At 37.2% G+C, this 22,497-nt stretch overlaps 1 protein-coding gene across 4 annotated transcripts in view; it reads left to right on the forward strand.

Moving 5' to 3' along the window:
* Positions 1 to 22,497, forward strand: part of Col12a1 (collagen type XII alpha 1 chain) — a 113,201-nt gene that overhangs the window by 45,269 nt on the left and 45,435 nt on the right. For 3 of the 4 annotated variants that reach the window (XM_046443044.2, XM_046443046.2, XM_046443047.2), the window contains 16 exons: positions 2,928 to 3,067; positions 4,132 to 4,261; positions 6,111 to 6,253; positions 6,704 to 6,833; positions 7,840 to 7,976; positions 9,037 to 9,166; positions 12,747 to 12,886; positions 13,139 to 13,271; positions 13,373 to 13,399; positions 14,069 to 14,211; positions 16,302 to 16,431; positions 16,777 to 16,916; positions 17,309 to 17,438; positions 18,659 to 18,801; positions 19,999 to 20,128; positions 20,865 to 21,007. In XM_046443044.2, the coding sequence (XP_046299000.1) occupies positions 2,928 to 3,067; positions 4,132 to 4,261; positions 6,111 to 6,253; positions 6,704 to 6,833; positions 7,840 to 7,976; positions 9,037 to 9,166; positions 12,747 to 12,886; positions 13,139 to 13,271; positions 13,373 to 13,399; positions 14,069 to 14,211; positions 16,302 to 16,431; positions 16,777 to 16,916; positions 17,309 to 17,438; positions 18,659 to 18,801; positions 19,999 to 20,128; positions 20,865 to 21,007 (2,069 nt within the window). The remainder of the gene's footprint in view (positions 1 to 2,927; positions 3,068 to 4,131; positions 4,262 to 6,110; positions 6,254 to 6,703; positions 6,834 to 7,839; positions 7,977 to 9,036; positions 9,167 to 12,746; positions 12,887 to 13,138; positions 13,272 to 13,372; positions 13,400 to 14,068; positions 14,212 to 16,301; positions 16,432 to 16,776; positions 16,917 to 17,308; positions 17,439 to 18,658; positions 18,802 to 19,998; positions 20,129 to 20,864; positions 21,008 to 22,497) is intronic. The other variant, XM_046443045.2, reaches the window with a different exon arrangement.

A 22,497-nucleotide genomic window follows, 5' to 3' on the forward strand; every position in this document is an offset into this window, starting at 1 on the left:
TCCTGTTGATATTTCTTTCTAGGATAGAGAGAAGGGTGGTTTTATGCATTGTAAGATGTTTACCAGAATTGCTGGCCTTTGCCTATTGGAAGCCAGAGGCATTCCTTGAGTTAAGATAATTAGGAATATCTTTATGTTTATGTATGATAAACACCCAAATTGAAGGCTTTCATAAAATTAATGATAAAAATTATGGTGGTCCTTAATATATGAGAAAAACTTCTTTTAAATAAATTTAGATTATGATACAAACTTTTCTTCCTTAATTTACTCTGATTTTAAAAATTTGTTCTAATTAATTGTACATGACAGTAGAATGCATTCTGACACATCATACATAAATGGAATATAACTTCTCATTCTTCAGGTTGTATATAATGTAGGATCACACTGGTCATGTAGTCATATAGGCACAGAGGATATTAATGTCTGATTTATTTATCCTTCTTATCCCCAATTTACTCTGGTTTTGAGAAAATTGCAATGAATATAATAAATAATGTATGGTAGAAGTGATTCAGAGGCTTTGGGTACTGAGGGTGCATTTTTTAAATGTTTCTTCTTGATTTTCTCCAAACTTTTGCAGATTTTCTCTATTGTCAAATGTCTGCTGGGGGTGGGTGTGGGGAGTTGTTCCCAGTTGAAAATCACTTCTTTAGCCCCTAATTTTTTTTGATTGTTTCTTGGAAAGGCACCAAACTAGAAAAGGGCTTTTAGCTTTTCTGAGGATGTACTTTTTGGATATATGCTTGCACCTCCAGCAAAATACTCAGGGAGAGAAAAAGAGGAGTCAGGGTGAGGGGTGGGGAGAGGTGGAGAGACCTGCTTCCTTTTCTGTGACTATCTCTTCTCTAGTAACTCTAGTTAAGTATTGTTATGTTGCCATTAGATGGCTGTTTATAAACTTTGTTGTCTAAAATTGGTACCTTTTTTGATTTCCTAATTCAAGTAGAATGGGAAGAGGGGTCTTATATCTGATTTTTTTTTTTTTGTCTCAACTATAGATGGTTATGCTTGTAACACCAGAATATAAAAGGAAATTACTAATCTTAGGATTTGTACTTTTAGAAATTACATAATTTCTTTTTACCAGGATAAAATGGTTAAATATGTTTTTAGGGGTCTTTGAGAGATATGGATAAAAAATTAGAATTTAGAAATGAAACTCTAGACCTAGATTTGTAATAACAGAGGATGGTGCAGAATGACTATTATCTATATAAAAACATAGGTCAAAACATGGTAAACACCACAATGGTTGTTTTTTTTTTTTTTGAAAACCAACAATAAAAGTTATGGTTCTTATTTTATGAGAAATTTCCTTTTATGTATATGTAGATTATTGTAAAAACTGTCCTTTAACTTATTCTGGTTTTGGAAAAGTTGGAATGAGTTTAACAAATAATGTGGTAAAAATGGTTCATGTGCTTTGGATACTGGGGCTACTTTTTTTTTTTTAATGTTCCTTCTCGAGTTTCTCTCTCCAAACTTTTGCAGATTTTCTCTTTTGGATTTTGAACAACAGACTGACCTTTTCCCTGGAGAAATAGACCAGCTGGGCAGCCAGAATTTGTAGGCTCCTGGCTCTGGATTAACTGAGAGAGTTGTAGTTTTATTCAATTGGAGAGAACTTTGAGTGGGGATGAAAACATCTTTTATCTGTTTTCCTTTATTTATTTATTTATTTTTATCAACTAGTTGCATTCATTCTAGTTTCCCAGACAGTAAAACTGCTTGATAATTTTGCAAGCTTGACTATGACCCAAGTACAATAAAGGTTAGGATACTAAGAATGGAAATGCTCTCCCTAGTTTTGGCTTACAAAAATGGAGAGTTTATATGAAAATGATTTGCCATGCTCAGAGAGTCATTGGACTAATTCTTCTCCCTTTAAATTATTATTTGCATTGATCTGAGTACTTCTATTTTCTTTCTTCTTCTTTTTTTTTCTTTTTGAAGTATTAGGGATCAAATATTGGTCTGAGGTATCCCCCAGTCCCATACTTTTGTTTTCATTGATATTTATTTTAGATATTATTATATAATTTTATTTCACCTGTATCTACATGTGGGAGCAAAATCACAGGCAGGTGGGCTCAGTGGCACATGCCTGTAATCCCAGCAGCTTCGGAGGCTGATGCAGGAGGATTTCGAGTTCAAAGCCAGCCTCAGCAAAAGCAAGGCTCTAAGCAACTCAGTAAGACTCTGTCTTTAAATAAAATGAAAAAAAAAAAAAAAAAAGCTGGGGGATGTGGCTCAGTGGTCAAGTGCCCCTGAGTTCAATCCTTGGAACCTAAAAAAAAAAAAAAAAAAAATTCACAGGCAGTAGAATGTTCCTCAATAGTTTTTTTTTTTTTTTGTTTTTTTGTTGTTGTTTTTAAGTGCTTCATACTGGGCAAGCACTCTATTGCTGAGCTACATCAAAGCCCTGTTCCCAAAATTTAAAACCACATTTATCCTTACAGAACATAACTTTTAGCTAAGGAGATAAGACATGAAAAAAAATTACATACACACATATAAACACTACAAAGTGATAATGAGGGCAGGGAACTCTGGCAGTGTTAATGGTGATAGAGACAATGGAGAGGCTAAATTGTCAGGACCCAAATTCTTTCTTATTATTGATTATATGTATAAGGGTAAAGATGGAAGGAAATATCCGAGGATGATGCAGAAGTTTGGGTCTAGGTGATTTTAACTGGTGATGTCTTAAAGAAGAAGAGGATGAAGTTTAAGGAACTACTCATTTAGAGTGGTCTTATGGGCAATGGACCTCTGTATTTACTTATTATTTACTTAATATGTGAAAGGAAGTATCTAAAAGCTTCCAAAAAAAAAAAAAAAGAGATCAATACTGTTTCAATTAAACTTCATCACCTTGCTGCAATAATGAAAAAGCACATGCACTTTATTTCCACTTGTAGGTGACTTGGAAGCTCCTTCCAACCTAGTTATTTCTGAGCGAACTCATCGTTCCTTTAGGGTGAGCTGGACGCCCCCTTCTGACAGTGTGGATAGATATAAAGTGGAATACTATCCTGTTTCTGGAGGGAAACGTCAAGAAGTGAGTAAACAACACCTAAATCCACTCTTTTCTCATACTGAGATTGGGTCCTCATTAGTGCTCTGGGAAAACTACTGGGTGTGGGGCAATAGGGCTGTGAGGGGGGCAGAACTGAGTTGTGAATGGTGCTTTCTGTTCTTGGCGAGGCATGCACTTCCATTTGAGCTTAATGAAAGGGAAAGGCCTTTGATTAAATTCTTATGGTTTCCAAGAATTGTAGAATATCAATGTGATTTTTAAATTTAAAATAATTTTAGGATGCCAATTTGTTTGTGAGTTTGTATTAGAATCATGGAGTTGATAAGGAACATTAAAGATGATCTAATTTTACAAATGGAGCCACCATATGATCCAGCTATATCACTCCTTGGTATTTATCCGAAAGAATTAGAACACAATGGAGATACAGATATGCCCATGTTTATAGCAGCACAGTTCATAATAGCCAAGTGTCTGTCAACAAATGAATGGCTAAAGAAAATGTGATATATACACATATACAGAGTACAGTTTTATTGACATAAGAAAGAACTAAATTAATCCATTTTCAGGAAAATGGGTGGAACTAGCTGAATAAGCTAAACCCAGAAAGACAAGTATCATATGTTTTCTCTCATATGTGGAAGCTAGAGAGAAAAAAGGAAATATAAGGGGTTCCATAAAGCTAGAAGTCAGAACAATAGAGTAGAGGAAGAGGATGGGGGTGGGGGAAAGGGAGGTACTGACAATGAAACTGATTAAATTATGTTATGTGCATGTATGAATATGCTACAAGGAAACCTGTTGTTCTGTACAGTTAATATCCACCAATAAAAAAGGATAAACCATAAAATTATAATTTAAGAATTTAGTTTTACTCACATATTTTATAAATAAGGAAATAATACCTGGGAGAATAATTGATGTTAATTGTCCAAGATTTCATTGTAACCCAATTGTTTCCATAAATGGAAGACAATGGCCCCATTGAAATATAATTTCCAAGCTCATGGCAGTTAACTACAGTAGAAAAGAGGAAACTGGTTTAAACATATGTTGCTATTATTTTTTATTCACCTGCCCAGTTTTATGTGAGTCGACTGGAAACTAGTACAGTACTGAAAGATCTGAAGCCTGAGACTGAGTATGTGGTCAATGTGTATTCTGTGGTAGAAGATGAATATAGTGAACCTCTGAAGGGCACAGAAAAAACCCGTAAGTCAGATTTTAAAAAATCCAAAACACACATTTTTCTCATTGTCTTGTTTTCCAAGATAAAGTATTCATGGTCTATGTGAGCTTTTTGCTAGCCTTTGAAATCATTTCTTTATTCAGTATTCATTGAATAAATATTTACAGGATGCCTCATCATGCAGGTGCTCAAAAAACAGTGGTTTTTCTACTCTTACTGGCTGTTCATGCCATCACAGGATCCCACTGGTGGGAAGTGGCTATGGCCATAATAATATACAAGGAAAATCCTTTTAATATTGTCATACATTTCTCAGGGTACTGGGACTTCCTGATTACAAGAAAATCTCTTAAAATGAAAATATACCTTTCACGGGGATAATACTTCCAACTTTACTCTAGTTGTTACACAGTAACTATTTATCCAGGAACTAAGCTCTTCAGGGGCAAGACTAAAAAGTGCCATGGAGAGAGTACAGTGTAGGTGAGGAAGAGTGACTGGGCAGAGATGGCCTATTTTACCTCTGCTGATTGGCAGACCTCCCTGCTGGCAACAAGGTCTCCCTGTTTTGTCTGGCCTCTGTACTTTGCTGGAAAAACTGTAAAGGCTTTGACTTTGAGTGAAGCTTTTGGGGGAGGTATTTCTTGCTCCTATTCCTGGTAGAGTTCCCAAGGCCATATGAAGTTACTCTTTCCTGGGTTAGATATTACGGACAAGAAAAGATTGTGTTCTTTTTTTTTTGTATTGGGAATTAAACCCAGGAGCACTAAATTATTGAGCCACATCCTCTGCCCCTTTTATTATTTATTTTGATACAGGGTTTCACCAAGCTGCTTAGAGCCTCACTGTTGCTGCGGCTGGTCTTAGATTTGTGATCCTCCTGCCTCAGCTTCCTGAGTCACTGGGATTACAGGCATGCACCACCATGCCTGACTGAGAAACCTGTTTAAGGAGTGAGCATCATTGTTTTGTAGGGCAAGAACTGATAGCACTTACTGCTCATTTCCTGAGGTCCTCATCTCTTCTCTTTATATTCAATTATAGGAGATGGGAAGTAATGCATTTTATAATTGGCAGGATTATGCGATAATTTCTTTCTTTTTTATTTTTAAAGAGAGAGAGAGAAGAGAGAGAGAATTTTTTAATATTTATTTTTCAGTTTTCAGTGGACACAACATCTTTATTTTTTTATTTTTATGTGGTGCTGAGGATCGAACCCAGCGCCCCACACATGCCAGCGAGCTCGCTACCGCTTGAGCCACATCTCCAGCCCCAAATTTCTTAAAACTTTTAAATCAATCTTTGAATAAAAAATAGTTGAAAACTATATGGGTATTAAGTGAAGAAGAGATTGTAAATTTGTTACTCTGCCTCATGAGCTTATCTTTAAAAGCCTATGAATCTCCATGTTCCAGTTATTAATGTATAACATGCTCATTTTAAATGTAATTTTTTAAGAAAGATGAAATAAACTGTGCTGATTACTTATGTCTGAAGTTCTATGATTGAAGAATAAAAAGAGCCAACTTGATTATGTTTCAGAAAGGGAGATTAAAGTCTCAGAAAGTTATTATCTATTTTGGCTTCTATAGGAACCCACTGGAATGTCATTTACAATCTAAACTTTTGAATTATTTTTCCATTTACTAGTTGTCCATGCAGTCCTGAGTATTAAGTGCAATGAGCAATGAGATTGGAATTTTTTCATGGGGGAAGAGGATTATGTTAACTGTGATTTATTTCTTATGAACCCATTCTCTGTTTAATGCATACAAATATGAATAAAGTAAAAAACAAAGGTTAAAAATGTAAGTGGAATGAAAGGAAGTAGCTGATATCTGATTTGCTTACTTATGATTTTGCTTTTAATAGTGCCTGTTCCTGTAGTCAGCCTGAATATTTATGATATTGGTCCCACCACCATGCATGTGCAATGGCAGCCCGTGGGAGGAGCTACTGGCTACACCTTATCACACCAACCTGTTAAAGCCCCAGAACCAACCAAACCCAAAGAGGTGAGACGTGTTTTTTTTTTTTTTAATTGCTGGGCCCTTCTGAGACTTTACAGTTTTACAGTCCCCATTATACTTCCGTTACTTATGAAATATAGAAACAGAAATATAGAAAACTAAGTTCGTGGCCCCAAACACCTTTTAGAAAACATTGGCATGAAAAAAGAATGCAGGGGCTGGGGATATAGCTCAGTTGGTAGAGTGCTTGTCTTGTATGAACAAGGTCATGGGTTTAATCCCCAGCACCACGCACAAAAAAAAAGAAAGAAAGAAAAAACCAAACCAAAACAAAACAAAAAAACCCCCCAAAAACCCAAGTGCATTTCTTATAAATGAAAAATAAAAGCTGTGTTGCAATCTAGTGAATACAAATAGGCTTCAACTAGATATCCCCAGGAAATGGAAATATTTGATTTGAACATTTAATAAGCTGCTTGGCATTTTCATATGTAGATGCGTGTTGGGCCAACAGTGACTGATGTGCAGCTGACTGACCTTCTTCCCAATACTGAGTACGAGGTCACAGTTCAGGCTGTCCTCCACGACCTCACTAGTGAACCTGTCACCGCTTGGGAAGTCACCTGTAAGATGCTGCCAGTTTTCCTTCCCTTCTTATTGCTGTAAACTTGATGTTCATTAGAATATTTCTTTTACATGATGCTATCAATGATTGGTTATTCATGTGTAAGTTACAGAGTTGTTACTTTAGACACATGAGTTTGAGAATAAATACTTTAATTCTAGACATACAATAGAATTTTAAATCGATTCTAGGATGCACATTTTTTTTCACATTTATCATGCCTGGTATTGAGAAATGTCTTACGATCTATAGTGTATTACCAAGATGTTTCTGTCAAGCCACAGAACATGAAATAATGGTGCATCTTAAAATTGATGTTGTTTTAGATTCTTGAAATACCCTATGTAGGAGAATGGCAATATTAAAAAGATGCAGGTGAGTGAGGTTTTGGAGGAAGATATTCAGGGTTAAGATCAAGGTGTTTCAAGTTCCTGGCAAAGTAGAAACTCTACTTCTCCTCATTATATACCTCCTTCTTTTTAAGATAAAGTTTGTTGGATTTGGTAAAAGATCTATCTATCTATTTATTTATTTATTTTGATTTACCTCTAACCATTTAGGCTTCTGTAGCTTTTCTTAGAAGCTCACTGTGTGCTTACTATTCTTTACTCTTGTAACTACTTATTTTTCTATCATACTCTTAAGGGAGCATAACTCAATTTTGTTATCTATCATAACTGATTTAAATATCTGATAAAGAAACATGAGCTATACATTTATGAGGAACTGTGATTCATTATGGCTGAGCAGCAAGTTATTTAGAGTGGAAGAAAATTAACATAAATAAGAAGTTAGTATTGTGATAAAATATATCTTATTTTTAAAATCTTCATAGGAAGTTCTTTCTGGTAGAATGGTGGCCCTTTTATCATTATAATAATTTTTTCAGTTATTTTGCTGCCCATACTTTTAAGTTTTCCCCAGACAACTTCTTGAAATTTTAGTGAATGATTTGGAGTTTGTGGTTGAGAGGCACATCTGGGTCTCATATCTCATGCTTCTCCAGTGCCTTTACCCAGACCTCAAGATGTGAAACTCAGAGACGTGACTCACAGCACGATGAATGTCTTGTGGGAACCTGTGCTTGGAAAAGTCCGTAAATATATTGTTCGATACAAAACACCAGAAGAGGATGTCAAAGAGGTAGGTTGAGAATTAGAAAGGACATGAAATATTTGCTTTCTCAGAAGGCTTAACAAAATAACTTCATAAATTATAGATGACAGTGGGACTTAAACACTTGTCCTTTTACTCATATGGGGTTGAAAACTTGTGATATTAATAAAACACTTCTTGAAAATCATAACGTATTGGTCTGTCTTGGATGTAGTTCAGAAATGTTTTGCTGTGTGATATTAATCTCAAAAACAGTGTGGTCTTTATTCCTTTGTAGATAAAGAGCTATAAGAATTTAAATGGTATTTCCTTCTCATCCTGAGACCTTATATGGTGCTCTCATTTTATGAATGACTAAAAAATGCCATCATGTTTCTAAAAATAAAAGATATTAAAAAGATGCAAGAGAGAAGAATGGAAGTTTGTCAGATGATGGGAAGATGGGACAGTTGAACAGGACAGAGAGGAAGGAGTAATATGTTGTCCCAGAAGAGCACCCCTTTAGGAATGATCTTTTTTGAGATAACTTGGGGATGGAGAGCTCTTTTCAGGACAACTTGATTCAAAGTGGGAGCAAATAGAGTGTTTTTTGGAACATAGAAATAGTTCCTCTTAGCACCCAGGCATTTATAAATGCTGCTAATTTGTAGATTATGCAAAAGTTAATTTATACATATGCACACAACCATGTCATTCTAGTTTCCATTTGAACATCTAAATGGGTTTCACAAGATTCTTGTGCATAGCAAAAGAGACAATGCATAGGAGAACATTCCTGAAAGAAATAAGGTGTAATATGAAGAGAGACAGGTAAAAAATGGTTAGGTTAGGTTATGTAAATCCATATGCAGTCATCATTTGCCAGTTGGGTCAGATCTGATTCTCTAGTACATACATTTTTTTCCCCACTTTGGAAACATTTAGACTGTATCTGGTTCTCTGAATTCTTATACAAATTGAAGCATACTGCTGCTTTTTTCTTACAATAATTCTTATGTTCCCCTGTTGAGAGTTTTAGTAAATAATTGAGAGATTCTCAAACCAAACCCTTTGTAAAAATAGTTCTGCTGCTCTGTTGTTATTATAGGTCGAGGTGGACAGATCACGGGCCAGCACCTCCATCAAAGATCTTTCCTCACAAACCCTATACACAGTCAGTGTTTCTGCAGTGTATGATGAAGGGGAGTCTCCTCCAGTGACTGCTCAAGAGACAACCCGTGAGTTGTGCCTTTGCTTTATTGATACTTGGAAAACAATACTCTGCATTCATGTGTACTTCAGCTTACTGGGGCATTTCATTTCTTCATGTTCTTTTTGCTAGTATTTAATACTGGTTGGGTAGATTGTCTTTTTAATAATTAAAAAAAAATTTTTTTTGGTACCAGCAATTGAACCAGGGACACTTCCCCAGCCCTTTTTATTTTTTATTTTGAGACATGGTCTTGCTAAGTTGCTTAGGGCCTTGCTAATTTGCTGAGGCTGACCTCAGACTTGCCATCCCTCCTGTCTCAACCTCCCAGCTCACTGGGATTACAGGCATGTGCCACTGCATTAAATTTAGATTGTCTTTTTATTCATCTTCTTTGTATCCATTCCTTTATTATGCTATCAGTCACTTCCCTTAATTTCTCTTGCTACTTAATTGGTGTGTATGTATAGTAGGGTGGGGAAAAAAGCATACTCTAGATGCATGTTGGACATTTTCTCTGGAAAGTATGAAGTATAATTTTGAGATCTCATTATTTGCAAAGTGCTATCAGGGTAACAGAAGAGAAGTATCTTTCAAATTTTCTTTTGGTACTAAGGCTTGAATCTAGGGTCTAGCACATTGCAAGCAAGTACTCTAACTTTGAGCTACATCTCTAGCCCTTTTTAATTTTTATTTTGAAAAAGGCTCTCGCTACGAGAACGTGTGATATTCCTATCTTAGAGTCCAGTGAAGCTGGGGTTACAGTTGTGCACCTCCATGCCTGCTTGCTTGTCTTTTAAATACCTATTCTGTGTTCCCTTTGGTCTCTCCTCATGAAGGCAGAGATGTTTATTTTTCTCAGCTGCATATTTCCAGGGCCTGGCACATAATTGTTTATTCTAGGGCTCAGCATACAGTTTTCTAATTTAATGATTAACCTGTAATAACCTAATCCATTGAGGGCTAAAATTATCCAAGTCTACCACCAGAAGTATTCCAAACAAATATAATGGGAGCCACATAAGTAATTTAAAAATTTCTGATATCTATATTAAAAAGATAAAATTAGTTTTAATGTGTTTTATTCAACCCAATTTAACCAAAACTATTATCATTTTGATGTTTCAGTTTAATTATTAATGACATTTCACTTTTTTCTGTAAGAATTCTTTGAAATCCAGTGTGTATTTTTATACTTGCAGCACATCTCAATTCAGACTAGCCACATTTTAAGTGCTAAATAGCCACATGTGTCTAATGGTTTCCATAGTAGACAGCATGGGGCTAGAGAATTTAAATGACTTGCATGGCCTCATTTTGTAATCTAGAGGTGGGATTAGTCTGGAACTAATGTTCCAGTGCTATAGTCTGGGACTTTCACCTCCTATCCAATATCCCCTCACGGTTCTCAGTAACTTCTTCTTTAGTGTCCAGCTGTCTACGTCTGATGAGGGCATCTTGTCAAATGACACAGTCTGCCTCCTTGCTTCAGGTATATCCACTCCTCTCTTTTTGACTCTGCTATTTTTTTACTATGGGATCTCTTAGCAATTTTAGTTGTCATCTTGGCATATGTTTTTACATGGTAAGAATCAAGGCTAGGATGAGGATTGATGTATATGAGTAGAATGGCAGTTTCGTATAAACATAATAGGCATCTTAAAGAGAAAAAAGTCAAGAAAAAGGCTCATGAAATAGTAATTTGGTGTAATAGGTTAATATTTCCAATATATGTATTCAATCCTTAAGATTTCCAAATATATTTTATTTTATTTGAGATAGGGGATTCCTATGTTGCCTGGCCTGCTTCAAACTCCTGGGATCAAGTGATCCTCTCCCCTCAGCTTCTGAGTAGTTGGGTCTACAGGTGTGTGACACTGCACCTGGATCTAATAAATTCTGATATATGCAAAGTGCATCCTTAGTAACTGGTTTGTTTTGCAGTTGTGCTTGTGGAAGCAGTATAGCCCTCTGATTTATTGCAATTGTTCTTTCATTGTACTTAGGAACAAATTTTTGATGGCTCTGGGTTTCCGTTACCAGGAGATAGGAAAATAATACATAATGAAAGCCTAGGACCATGGCAGACATTCCAGACTGCTTATGCTGCAAACTGACCAGAGTGCCTGGCCATCTGAGGGACCGTGTGGTAGAATTTTAGCAGTTATCAGGGCCTTTGGGGTTTGCCGCAGTCCGGCTGCAGCAAAATAACCGGGGGGTGACGAACAACTTGTGTAGATTGATACAGCAGGAATGGAAGCCATTTATTGCAGGACAGGAGCAGTATTTATACATTCCACACAGCTTATCTAATTAGCATAAACTAGATACATCAGTCAACCAATAAGGAATCTCCACACTTAATGGCTCGCTTTTGTTACTTCTCAAACCACTCCCTCTGGCATTTTGCCAGGCACCATCCAGACTTGTTTATGAACTCTAACATTCCCCTGGCAAAATGCCAGGTGTTATTTTGACTTGTTTACAGACTCTAACATTTCCCCCTTTTGTTTAATTTAAATAACGACCATAGTGGTTTTTACACAAACACCATAAATAACCTGCTACAAACAGAAAGGGAGGATACAAAATGCCACAATACCAAGCCAATTGATGGCTCCATTCAAGAAGCCCTTGGAAAAATTATACCAGCAATGACACCGTTAGCAAAGATACCGAGTTACAACTTGTTGTAGATTACAGTTTGTTATCTCAGTCCAGGTAAAGCAGTGTCTCAATAGATTAACTCACAGTCCAGGTAAATCACAGTCCAGGTAAGTTCTGCAGGCAGCTAGCTTAAATCACAGTCCAGGTAAGTTCTGCAGGCAACTAGCTTGATCCGAAGTCTCATCTGGTTCTCAGCAACACTGGAAATTCTTCCACCTTCCTCTTCACCAGCACTGGGACGAAGGCAGGAACTCTGGATGGCTAAAGAAAATCCTGTAGCATTCTACTAAGAAAACAACCTTCTGAACAATTTAGTACATTATCTCAAGGTTTTTTACATTTGAAATAAGCCTTAATGGTGCTCATTACTCATTAGCTTCCAGGTGTGGGAGAACCATTGTAGTTGCTGGCCTTGGAAATGATCAAACTTCAAGGATGCGGGCTGTCTTCAGCCTGCAGCGTCCGGGCAGCCCCAGATGGCCCTGGGGAGAGTCCAGGAGTGTTCCGGACTCAAACTGCCACTGGGCACAGGGAGCAAGAGCCCCCGAGACTGTGCCTCCAGGTCAGGTCTAGATTTGGGCTCGCGGCAGTGGAAGAGCCAGCTCCCCGGCCAGGAGGCCGGGAAGGGCCAGTCGCCGCAGCCTCTTGGAAAATCCTTGCTGCGCTGTGACCGGCTTGCACACTCGGCAGCCGCCTCGATGCTTCACGCACCCTCCTGCCCCATCATCATTGTAATAGAACATCAATAATAACTTATAATATCCATACAGTGCTTGCCCTATATTGTATTTATTTTTCAAATGAACTGAATTGGTAAAATATTTGGTTTTAAAGCAACATAGTTCATCAATTTCTGCACATCTATTAAAATAAACAAAGCAGTTTTATTCTATTAAAAGAAGTTGATACTACACTTAGTCCTGCCTTTTATTTCATGATAGGACCTGTTCCAGCCCCAACAAACCTAAAGCTTACTGAAGTAACACCAGAGAGTTTCAGAGGAACTTGGGATCATGGAGCTTCAGATGTGTCTCTCTACAGAATAACCTGGGCACCTTTTGGAAGCTCGGATAAGATGGAGGTTAACACACTCTCTTTTTCTCTCTTTCATGTCCCATTTAATTATAGAGAAGCTTATTTGAAATGTGCATTATTTCCATTGCCAAGTAAGCATCCCTTTCTACTAGTGACATCTGAGCTCATGGCATGCATTAAAGCAGGAGGAACATCTGTCTAAATGATGTCAATGAAATGCCAGTGTGTATCATATAAATGTATCATATAAATGGAGACTTATTGTTGTGAACACATGTTTTTGTCTTCTTTCCCCAAGACCATCTTAAATGGAGATGAAAACACCTTGGTGTTTGAAAACCTGAACCCCAACACTCTCTATGAAGTTTCCATTACTGCCATCTATCCTGACGAGTCAGAGAGTGATGACCTGAGTGGCAGCGAACGCACATGTAGGTGTTCAGTTTTTAAATAGGACCTTGATATTTTAAAGTTCATTGTTAAAAAGTAGGGCTAAATTCGTAATGCTTCCCCAAATTCTGTTTTCTTTTAGTGCGTTTGATACCCTTAACAACACAAGGTAAGAATTTTAATTTGTTGAATTGTTTGAGTGAACAAATAATAAATGAATGAATGATACGGTAACATACATTTTGAATACACCTTCTATTTTTTAATCGTAAGTGTGAAGAGCAGGGTTTCTTTTCAGTAGGCTTTTCTTGAAAAACTTGGTTTTACTACTACTTGTTGAGGATAAGGAGTGTATTGGTTAGCAACTAACTCATATCAGGTTAGATGACTTAAACAACAAAAATTTATATTCTCTTAGTTCTGGAGAATGGAAAATCCAAAATCAAGGTGCCAGCCCATTCTGTTGCTGATGAGGTCTCTCTTTCTGGATTGTGAACAGCTCCCTTCTCCCTCTGTTGTCATATGACATATATAGAGAGGAAAGTCTCTCATGTCTCCTCTTATAAAGACTAATTTCATTTTTAGGTCTCTACCTTCATGGCCTCATTTAACCTCAAAGGCCACATCTGCAAATACCGTTGTATTGGAGGTTAGGGTTTCAAATTGAATCCATACCATGTAATCATTTAAGAGATAACAACCTTTTTTATTATGAGCTTAAATTTAATTCTACACCTAGAGGTACACAGCTATATCAATTTCCTTGGGAACCACACATATTTTTTTTAGGGAGGCCTCGTTCTGTGTGCTTACTCTGTCTTTAACAATCCTCTTTCAGCTCCAAAAAGTGGTCCACGAAACCTTCAGGTGTACAATGCAACATCTAACAGCTTGACTGTTAAGTGGGACCCTGCTAGTGGTCGTGTGCAGAAATACAGAATCACTTATCAGCCTTCAACAGGGGAAGGCAATGAACAGACGGTAATTTGTTTTTCACAAACTACAACTTGGATAAATTCTACCTATTCCTTTTCAAATTCCTTTCACCCTTAATGTGAATTCATGCTTATTTAAGGGTTAAAAGATTTTCCTGTATTGAATGGGGTTATTTGACCCCTTAGCCAGCACTCACATCTGGAGGGCATCATGGAGACCCAGTGGATGTTCTCACAGGGGATGATAGTTGCTCTTCATAGTAGCTTTGGAACATTGGGTGCACACTTCATTAATAATCCTATTAATGCAGGATTATCCATGAAGATATCAAGATATGTTCAGAGTCTGTGTAGGTCTTCAATCTATCTCTCTCTAACTTAATCAAGCACTGAAAGTTTGCTAAACTCACCAATAAAGTTTCTTTTCTGTATCCCTATTTTTCTGGTTTTTGCATGTCATGGGATGTCTTCTAGATCTGATCTAAAAATCCACTCATCTAATTCAAAATACTCACCATTTTTATATTATCCAAAGGGAGGTACCTAAGAAAGATGATAGAACTGCAAACTCAGCTGCTGTCATCTTTATCTTCTGAGTCCTCCCTTAATTAATTGACCTTTTCCCTTCCTAACTTTAGCTGTCTGCCTTTGGGCTTTTACCAGCTTTGCCTTTTAAGTACATGCATACATTCTCCCTAGGTCAGGAAGCACCACAATTTTTATACAAATAGGATTATACTGATGTTATTTCAAATACCTTCCTTGGTGAGATCTAGAACTTTGCTGACTTTTTTAAAAGATAGGTATAATATTTTCTTATATAGCCTTAGAAAGACATGTTTTTAATTTAATTATCACATTTGCTGAGCATAAGCAAATGGTGCATACTTCTTATGAGTTCAAGGTGCTAGCAGAGGTTGAGACTGTCAGTGATAAGAGTATGTGTTTAGAGCCCTCTGCTCCTCCCTGAATGGGTTTAACTGGATCAAAAACCTCCCCATCTTGTTTCAGTGCTGATCCATGAAATAATCAAAGAAATGAAGCATGAATGCTGGAATTATGTTGGAGAGTTCAATGAGAGAAGTAGGAGACACCCCTTTACTTACTCATGAGAGTAGTTCCCTAAATAGATGCTTTCCAATGTGTTATATATCAAAATTTTATGAAAATGGCTGTACTAATATTGATACTGCTCTCCCATAACCTCAAATGTTAAATTTTTTGAAATTTGCCACTTTAATTCAATTCGCTCATATTTAGGATGACTGCACTGATTCACTGAGGTTTTCTCTGGAATTCAGACTACTTGAGTGGATGGGTGCTAAGTTGGAAACATCTGGTCTGTACTAGCACATCCAGCCATGTACATGTGTGCTCATTGTGGGCAGCATGCCATTTTCATGCGATTTTAATTAATGTGGCATAAACATCTGAATTCGGTAGACTGTTAACAAATCGAACAAATTTTCTTTCAACAAGATAGCTAGATGGCCTTGAGCAATGAATATAAAACTGCAGACTCCCTAATTGGAGTAAATTGAGGCGCTTCATTCCACAAGGGTGGTATCATGGAGACCACTGGGAACCCCTGCCTGAGTGTGGCTTGGCAAAGGGTCCAGTCACGTCGTTTACACAGCTAATGCTGTTAGAGTGGCGGTGTTTGGGGGGAACACCAAGAGCTTTAGATCTTTTGCTGAATCATTTTAATGTGTTTCTAAAGCAAATAAAAAACATCTGTGAAAAAGTAAGAATAATACAGAATGGTGTGGAGCTTCTAAAGTTATGCAGTTCTTTGGTATCTTAAAGTTCCTTTGTAGCTCACTTAAGATTAATGCCCCTTTTTTTGAAAGAGTTCTGTGAAATGTGTTTTGGATGAAATTTTGCAGTGCTGGCGGCTAGCAAGTTGAAATATCTTTTTGAGGTCACCGGTCTGAAGCTTGGAATCCTTTTTATGATTTGAGGTGCATACTTTACATTTAAAAGTATACTATAAGTTATATTTAAACCTTCACTGTGGTACATGATTCCAAAAGTTGGCAGGGGTCTCAGAGTGTTCCCTGGTAGAAGGAATTTTCTGACATACTAGTGAGATGGAGAGAACAAAGCTAATGCTTATTAAGGCCTGTTTTATTTAAGACCACCATAGGAGGACGACAAAATAGTGTGGTCCTGCAGAAACTGAAGCCTGACACTCCTTATACAATCACTGTGTCCTCCCTGTATCCTGATGGTGAAGGTGGCCGGATGACCGGAAGAGGCAAGACCAGTAAGTAAAACCCGAGTTCCTGTAGCTTCTATAATAACTCCTATTGGATTGGACTCTCACTTTTATCTGTAAACATTGGGGTGACACAGAGTTTTCCTAATCTTTTAAAATAGTATCGATTGCTTTTAACATTCTTTCTTGGAATTATCTCCTTCTATTTGTGAAGAAAGACACTTTTACTTTTTAGGATTAAAAAAAAAAGTCACTGGGGCCCAAATGTCTTGTGGATAAATGAGACATGCAAGAATTTTTGGGGTGTCTGCTATATTAAGGGTCCCTTAACTCGTATTTCAGGTGTGCTTGGCTTTTGGGGCCATACGGTGGTGTGATTTCTGTTTATTTCAGAACCTCTGAATACTGTGAGGAACCTAAGAGTGTATGACCCTTCTACCAGTACCTTGAATGTTCGATGGGACCATGCAGAGGGAAATCCTCGCCAATACAAACTCTTCTATGCTCCAACAGCAGGCGGCCCAGAGCAATTGGTAACTATTTTCTAGTTTTTTAAAACCACCTCTGGCTATTTATAAGTAGAACTGAAGGAGTTAACTATTTGCTTCAGAGCTGAAGAAATTCATATTCATGTAATAAGATTTGACAGAGGGTAAACAGTTGGTGCCTTAGAGTCTGGGGAGTAGGGGAATTGTGGGAATGGGGGTAGGAGAAGAAATAGTCATTCTAGGAAGTTTGAACAAAATGAAGTGAAGGCATAGAGAGAAATCTTTGTAACCTCTTGTAACAGTTCACTTGTGGGAACATTATTATATCAAAATACTTCAAAACTTCTTGACTTGGTCTTAAACTGATATGATAGTATTTGAAGTATTATTTCCTTTAAAAGTTTTTCAGACTTAAAGTTTTTTATTAAAATCTTTAGGTACCAATCCCTGGGAATACCAATTATGCCATTCTTAGGAATCTGCAGCCAGATACTCCATACACAGTTACAGTAGTTCCTGTCTATACAGAAGGTGATGGGGGGCGCACATCAGATACTGGAAGAACATGTAAGTCAAAAAGCAGGAAAAAAAGACTTTTCATCATAAATTTTGCTTTTCATTCTAAAAGTCATCTAGGTCCAGTAGAGAAAGGAAAATTCAGAATGGTAAAATTAAAAACAGAAATTACCCATAGTTCACATCCCAAACACCATCAACTGTTAACTTTGTAGTGTAGGAAATAACACATTTATAATGACAATTACAATAATTTCAGGATTTGTGAATGTGTACATACTCACCAGTATTCTACTTTATTCTCTCTCACCGACTACAGTTCACTGAGCAGTTCTTTGTGCCTTCCTTATTTGTGGAAGGCCCTGTTTTGTGCTTGGCTTTCATTGTGTAAATTGTTGAAATCTGTTCATCACATTAGTCAGTTGCACATATCTCTGGTTTACTAATGAAGTGCTTTTGGGGGTTAAAAATCTACATGCTTTCATTTGTCATCAATGTCACAAGAAATCGGTTTATAATGTTTTACTCTTCTTTGTAGTATTGCTTAAAGTCTTAGGTGCATACTTATAAGTATTTCTTTGGCTTCAAAAATATACTTGCTGATGGCTAAAAGGAAGCAGGCATGGATGGCTTCCTTTAGTAAAACACTAAAGGTCTAGAGACATGATGTTATTGACTAAGCTAGAATTTGGGGTTAGTACATGGATTTAGTTTGCAAATTTTCTAAGTCCCTATTGGGGCAGTTAATTGAGAACCAAATATATCTTATTTCTTCCTCTTTTTTTTTCCCCTTTCTCTAAATCACAGAAGGGCTTTCAGTAGCTATTTGTTGAATGAAGTAGGAATGAATGAAAGAATGAAAAATTCAAACTAGCTGATTTAGATGGGCTCTATAGCTTTCGTCAGGTTTTCCTTAGAAGACAGACTGTATAAAATTCCTCCTCTCTCTTCGTTGTCTATACTAGAAATAAAAGCTCGTTTTCCTGTTTCCTTTCCCTTTTCCTGTGCCCATTTATGACCAGTCCAGTTCTACTGGTCACATTGTTGTTTATTGAAAACAACATTGCTTCCATATAAACAAAGGCCACAGCTGGCTAACTTTGACTGAGCTTGGATTTGGAGAGTTTTAATCTGCTTTTACATGTAGATATTTAGAAGTTTAAAGAAGGTAGTGTTTTACCATGTTACAGAGTATAAATTGTGGAAAAGTGATGAAAACTTGACATGCATAAACAGACTTAAGAAATAGGCATTGGCTTTCATTTCCTCAGTGGTGAGAGGGCTGGCAAGAAATGTCCAAGTGTATAATCCTACACCCAACAGCCTGGATGTTCGCTGGGACCCTGCTCCTGGGCCTGTGCAGCAGTATCGCATTGTGTATTCTCCTGTCGATGGCACAAGACCCTCGGAGTCTGTAAGTAATTTTGTCATCTTAGAGCTCAGCTAAAGAATTTTGTAGATTCTGTTGTGGCTCCTGCCATGGCAGCTGGCTAAAAACAATAAGCCAATTATTGGTGTGACACAGCCTCTCAAGGAAGCTGCTTTTCCTGATGAATGCAGTTGCATGTTTGTGTCACGTTTGGTGCCTGTGAGAATAAAAGCCACAGTCTTGCCAGTGTGTAATACTTAAGTGATTGGTTTGGGTCAATTAAGGCAGGCATCTTAATGATAGGTTTACTTAGGGGGAAAAAAAAAGAATTTTGGGAAAATGTAAGTTAGCTGTCTATGTGAGTTACAAACCTCAGTAATAAATGTAAATCATTGCTAGACCTTGTCAAGATGAGCTTTTGTTGTAAAGTATAAATGTCTTTGTTACGAAAATATGTTAAAGTCTGCCTTTACTGGCTCTTACAAATTGTAACCTATCTTCAATTTATAATACAACTCAGCTTTTGTAAATAGATTAGTAAATTAGAACTCAGAAATTATTAATGTGAATAATAATAGTGTCAGGATACTTATGTGAGAGTAAATTTATGGACTAATTCAATTTATAAGTCTGCAAAACTAAACGATAGCGGTGAACAAAGATAAACAAATGATAAGCAATGTGTGCATTCTGTGTGAATACTGATTTTCATGACTCTGTATATGGTCTGATATATTCAGACATCTATCTATTCCATGGAATTGCTCTCTATCTTAATACAGAATATCTCTCCCACCAATGTGGTGAGTTCCTTGTCTTTTTTTTTTTTAATTTTTTATTGTTGGTTGTTCAAAACATTACATAGTTCTTGATATATCATATTTCACACTTTGATTCAAGCGGGTTATGAACTCCCATTGAGTTCCTTGTCTTAAATGTATCTAACCCAGGATGTTCTTTGACTAAATTTCATGAGTCCTAGATGTTATAAATAAATATAAATGGGAGATAATTGAAGCAACTAAGGGTGAAGGATGAATTAGCTTTTTTGGAAAGGGAATTTCTGAGCACAAATTTTGTCTAAATGGTGTGGCCTGGGCAGCTCACACGGGGAAGCACTCTTGGCTTCTGACATGTCTGGGCTCAGCTTTTTATTATAAATATTATTATGCTGACTAACCAAAGACTTGGTAAGCATTTGGGTTGTTGTCAGGCAGAATTTGGCATTTTCTCCCCCTACAGATTGTGGTGCCAGGAAATACCCGCACGGTGCACCTGGAGAGGCTCATTCCTGACACACCCTACTCTGTGAACATTGTGGCTCTCTACTCAGACGGAGAGGGGAATCCCAGCCCCAGCCAGGGCCGAACACGTGAGGAGGAAATCCTTTCTCCACCCTGTTCCTTGTATTTAGATTGGCCAGACTTCTCCCAGGGAATAAGGGGTGGGTGGTGGTGAGTGAGGGGTACAGAGAGCTTTCTGTCTTGGTGCAGGTCAGGGCAGCCCTCTGCATGAGACTATGCCTGGGCTTCTCTACTTCCCATGCCAGGCTGAAGCTCTGGGTCTAGGATTCTGTTTTGTTTTGAATGAACTTCATTCAGTCTTTTTTTTTTTTTTCCCAAATCTGGGACCTAAATTAAGGAAGGGTTTCTTCCTTATTCTGCTCTGCAGTGGTTCTTCTCACCAAATGGGCGCTTTGGAAATGTGAAACCTCAGTCTCTATGTGTCATTAAAGAAGGTGCTTGCAGTAGTTAAAACAACCCCTTTCTTTCCCAGTCTCTACACTAGATTCAAATCCAGTTCTGTGTCACTGAAAGTTTAGCATGTAACTGTAGTTCTGAAATCTAGCACCTTGTACTGTTTATGATTTCACTTACAATCAGAGATATGAAAAATTATGCTCTATATATGTAATAAGAATTGCAGTGCATTCTGCTGTCATATATAAATAAAAAACAAAAACAAACAAAAAACTCACACAAAATATGGACATCTTATCAGGAATGAACATCATCATGAATGGAGAAATACCTACAAGCACCTTCCTTAATGTCCCTCCATAATGCTATCAGGCGGGAAACAAATTTTACCATATTTTATTTATTTAGTTCCACGAAGTGGACCAAGGAATCTGAGAGTTTTTGGAGAGACAACCAACAGCCTCTCTGTAGCCTGGGATCATGCTGATGGACCAGTTCAGCAATATAGGATCATTTATTCTCCCACTGTTGGTGATCCCATTGATGAATACGTAAGTGTAAGATTCAGTTATTAACACACTCTTAGCTGGTTAGAGGGTAAAGTCAAATTTCTACTTAAGAAGTATGTCGTGATTAGAGTTGATCCTTGAGTATTGTGTGGTAATCAGATTTTATATATGATATACATGGGGACCACCCAAATGTGCCTGGTCTATTTCCCTCATCACAGAGAAGCAATGATTTGGGGATCACTTCTTTTCTAAGGACATGTTGAAAAACTGTCTTACTCATGATCACCTGCATATTTCCAACCACCTACTTATAGGAACACATTAGTGAATATGATACTCTTATAATGGAACATCTAAGTGAATGTTCAGATGATGTGAATATACAAACTGTACCTTTTCTTCAAATCTAATTCTTCTTCAAGGTCTCCATTCCATACTGTGATGCTAATTGGTCTATCTTCTTTCTAAACTTAACATTTTCAGTACACTTTTGTTTTGGGATATATATATATATATATATATATGTTCTTTTATTAGCTCCAATCCTCCCCCCCCCCCCCCCCCCCCCGTACTAGGGATGAAATGCAGGGCTTCCAGCATGCTTAGGCAAGTGCTCTACCACTGAGCCACACTCTCAACCTCTCCTAACGTTTTGAGTGTGTATTTTCTCTCTAGATCCTGGCTCAAATTTCTTGTAGCTTCCACATAGCCCTCACTCCGCATATCCATTTGGTATAGATGGGAAAGCACTTATCTTGAAGATTAGTGATTAATTGCTGTGATAGGCCCATAGAAGATCACCCACAATTATGATTAGAAAAGAGTTAGGACTGAGGTTTGCATTCTTTTTGCCACATAAATCCTCTTAGATCATTCTTCCTTGATGAACTTCATATGATGAAACATTTCATCTACTTGAACTTAGTATGGTAGGCTTTAGTTAAAGTCCCTTTTTTATTAATAAGAAACATGCATAATTACCATTTAGAGTTTCTGATCAAAATGAGATAGATGATTTTAACCCTTTACTAAAGAAGAAAAGCTTATGTTTAGTTTTTGTTCAGCCTTGCCATAGTCAAATGTGCAATTGGCATTTATTTTATTAAAACATTAAAAATATAATTTATTCTACCAATCTGTTTTTAGTTATGATATTCTATGCTGAGAATCACTGGCATAACTGACCCCTATTGTTTGTGGAAGCAAAGCACGGGATTGGAAGAGAAATTGAGATGACTAGTTTATTTCCTCTTTGTGGTTGAATGTGTTTTCTATTTCCTCTTTCCCATCTTCTTTACCTTATTAGTGTCAGCAAAACTTATATTTTTGAGGGCAAAAACAGTCCATTTTTGCTTACCCAGTAGCTAGTACCATGCCTGGCTCCCCTGTGTAGGGTACATGCTGTTGAAGGACTACCTGAACACCATGCACGACAATGAGAGGTGGAGACAAACTTATTGCAGAGCGCTACTCTACTCAGCAGTGCCTTCTGAGTTGTGTGTGTTACTACCTTTAATCCACAGGTTTTT

Source organism: Marmota monax, unplaced genomic scaffold, assembly GCF_021218885.2.
Source record: "Marmota monax isolate L192 unplaced genomic scaffold, Marmota_monax_Labrador192_F-V1.1 WCK01_AAM20220418_F8-fsc00091, whole genome shotgun sequence".
Taxonomy (NCBI): Eukaryota; Metazoa; Chordata; class Mammalia; order Rodentia; family Sciuridae; genus Marmota; species Marmota monax.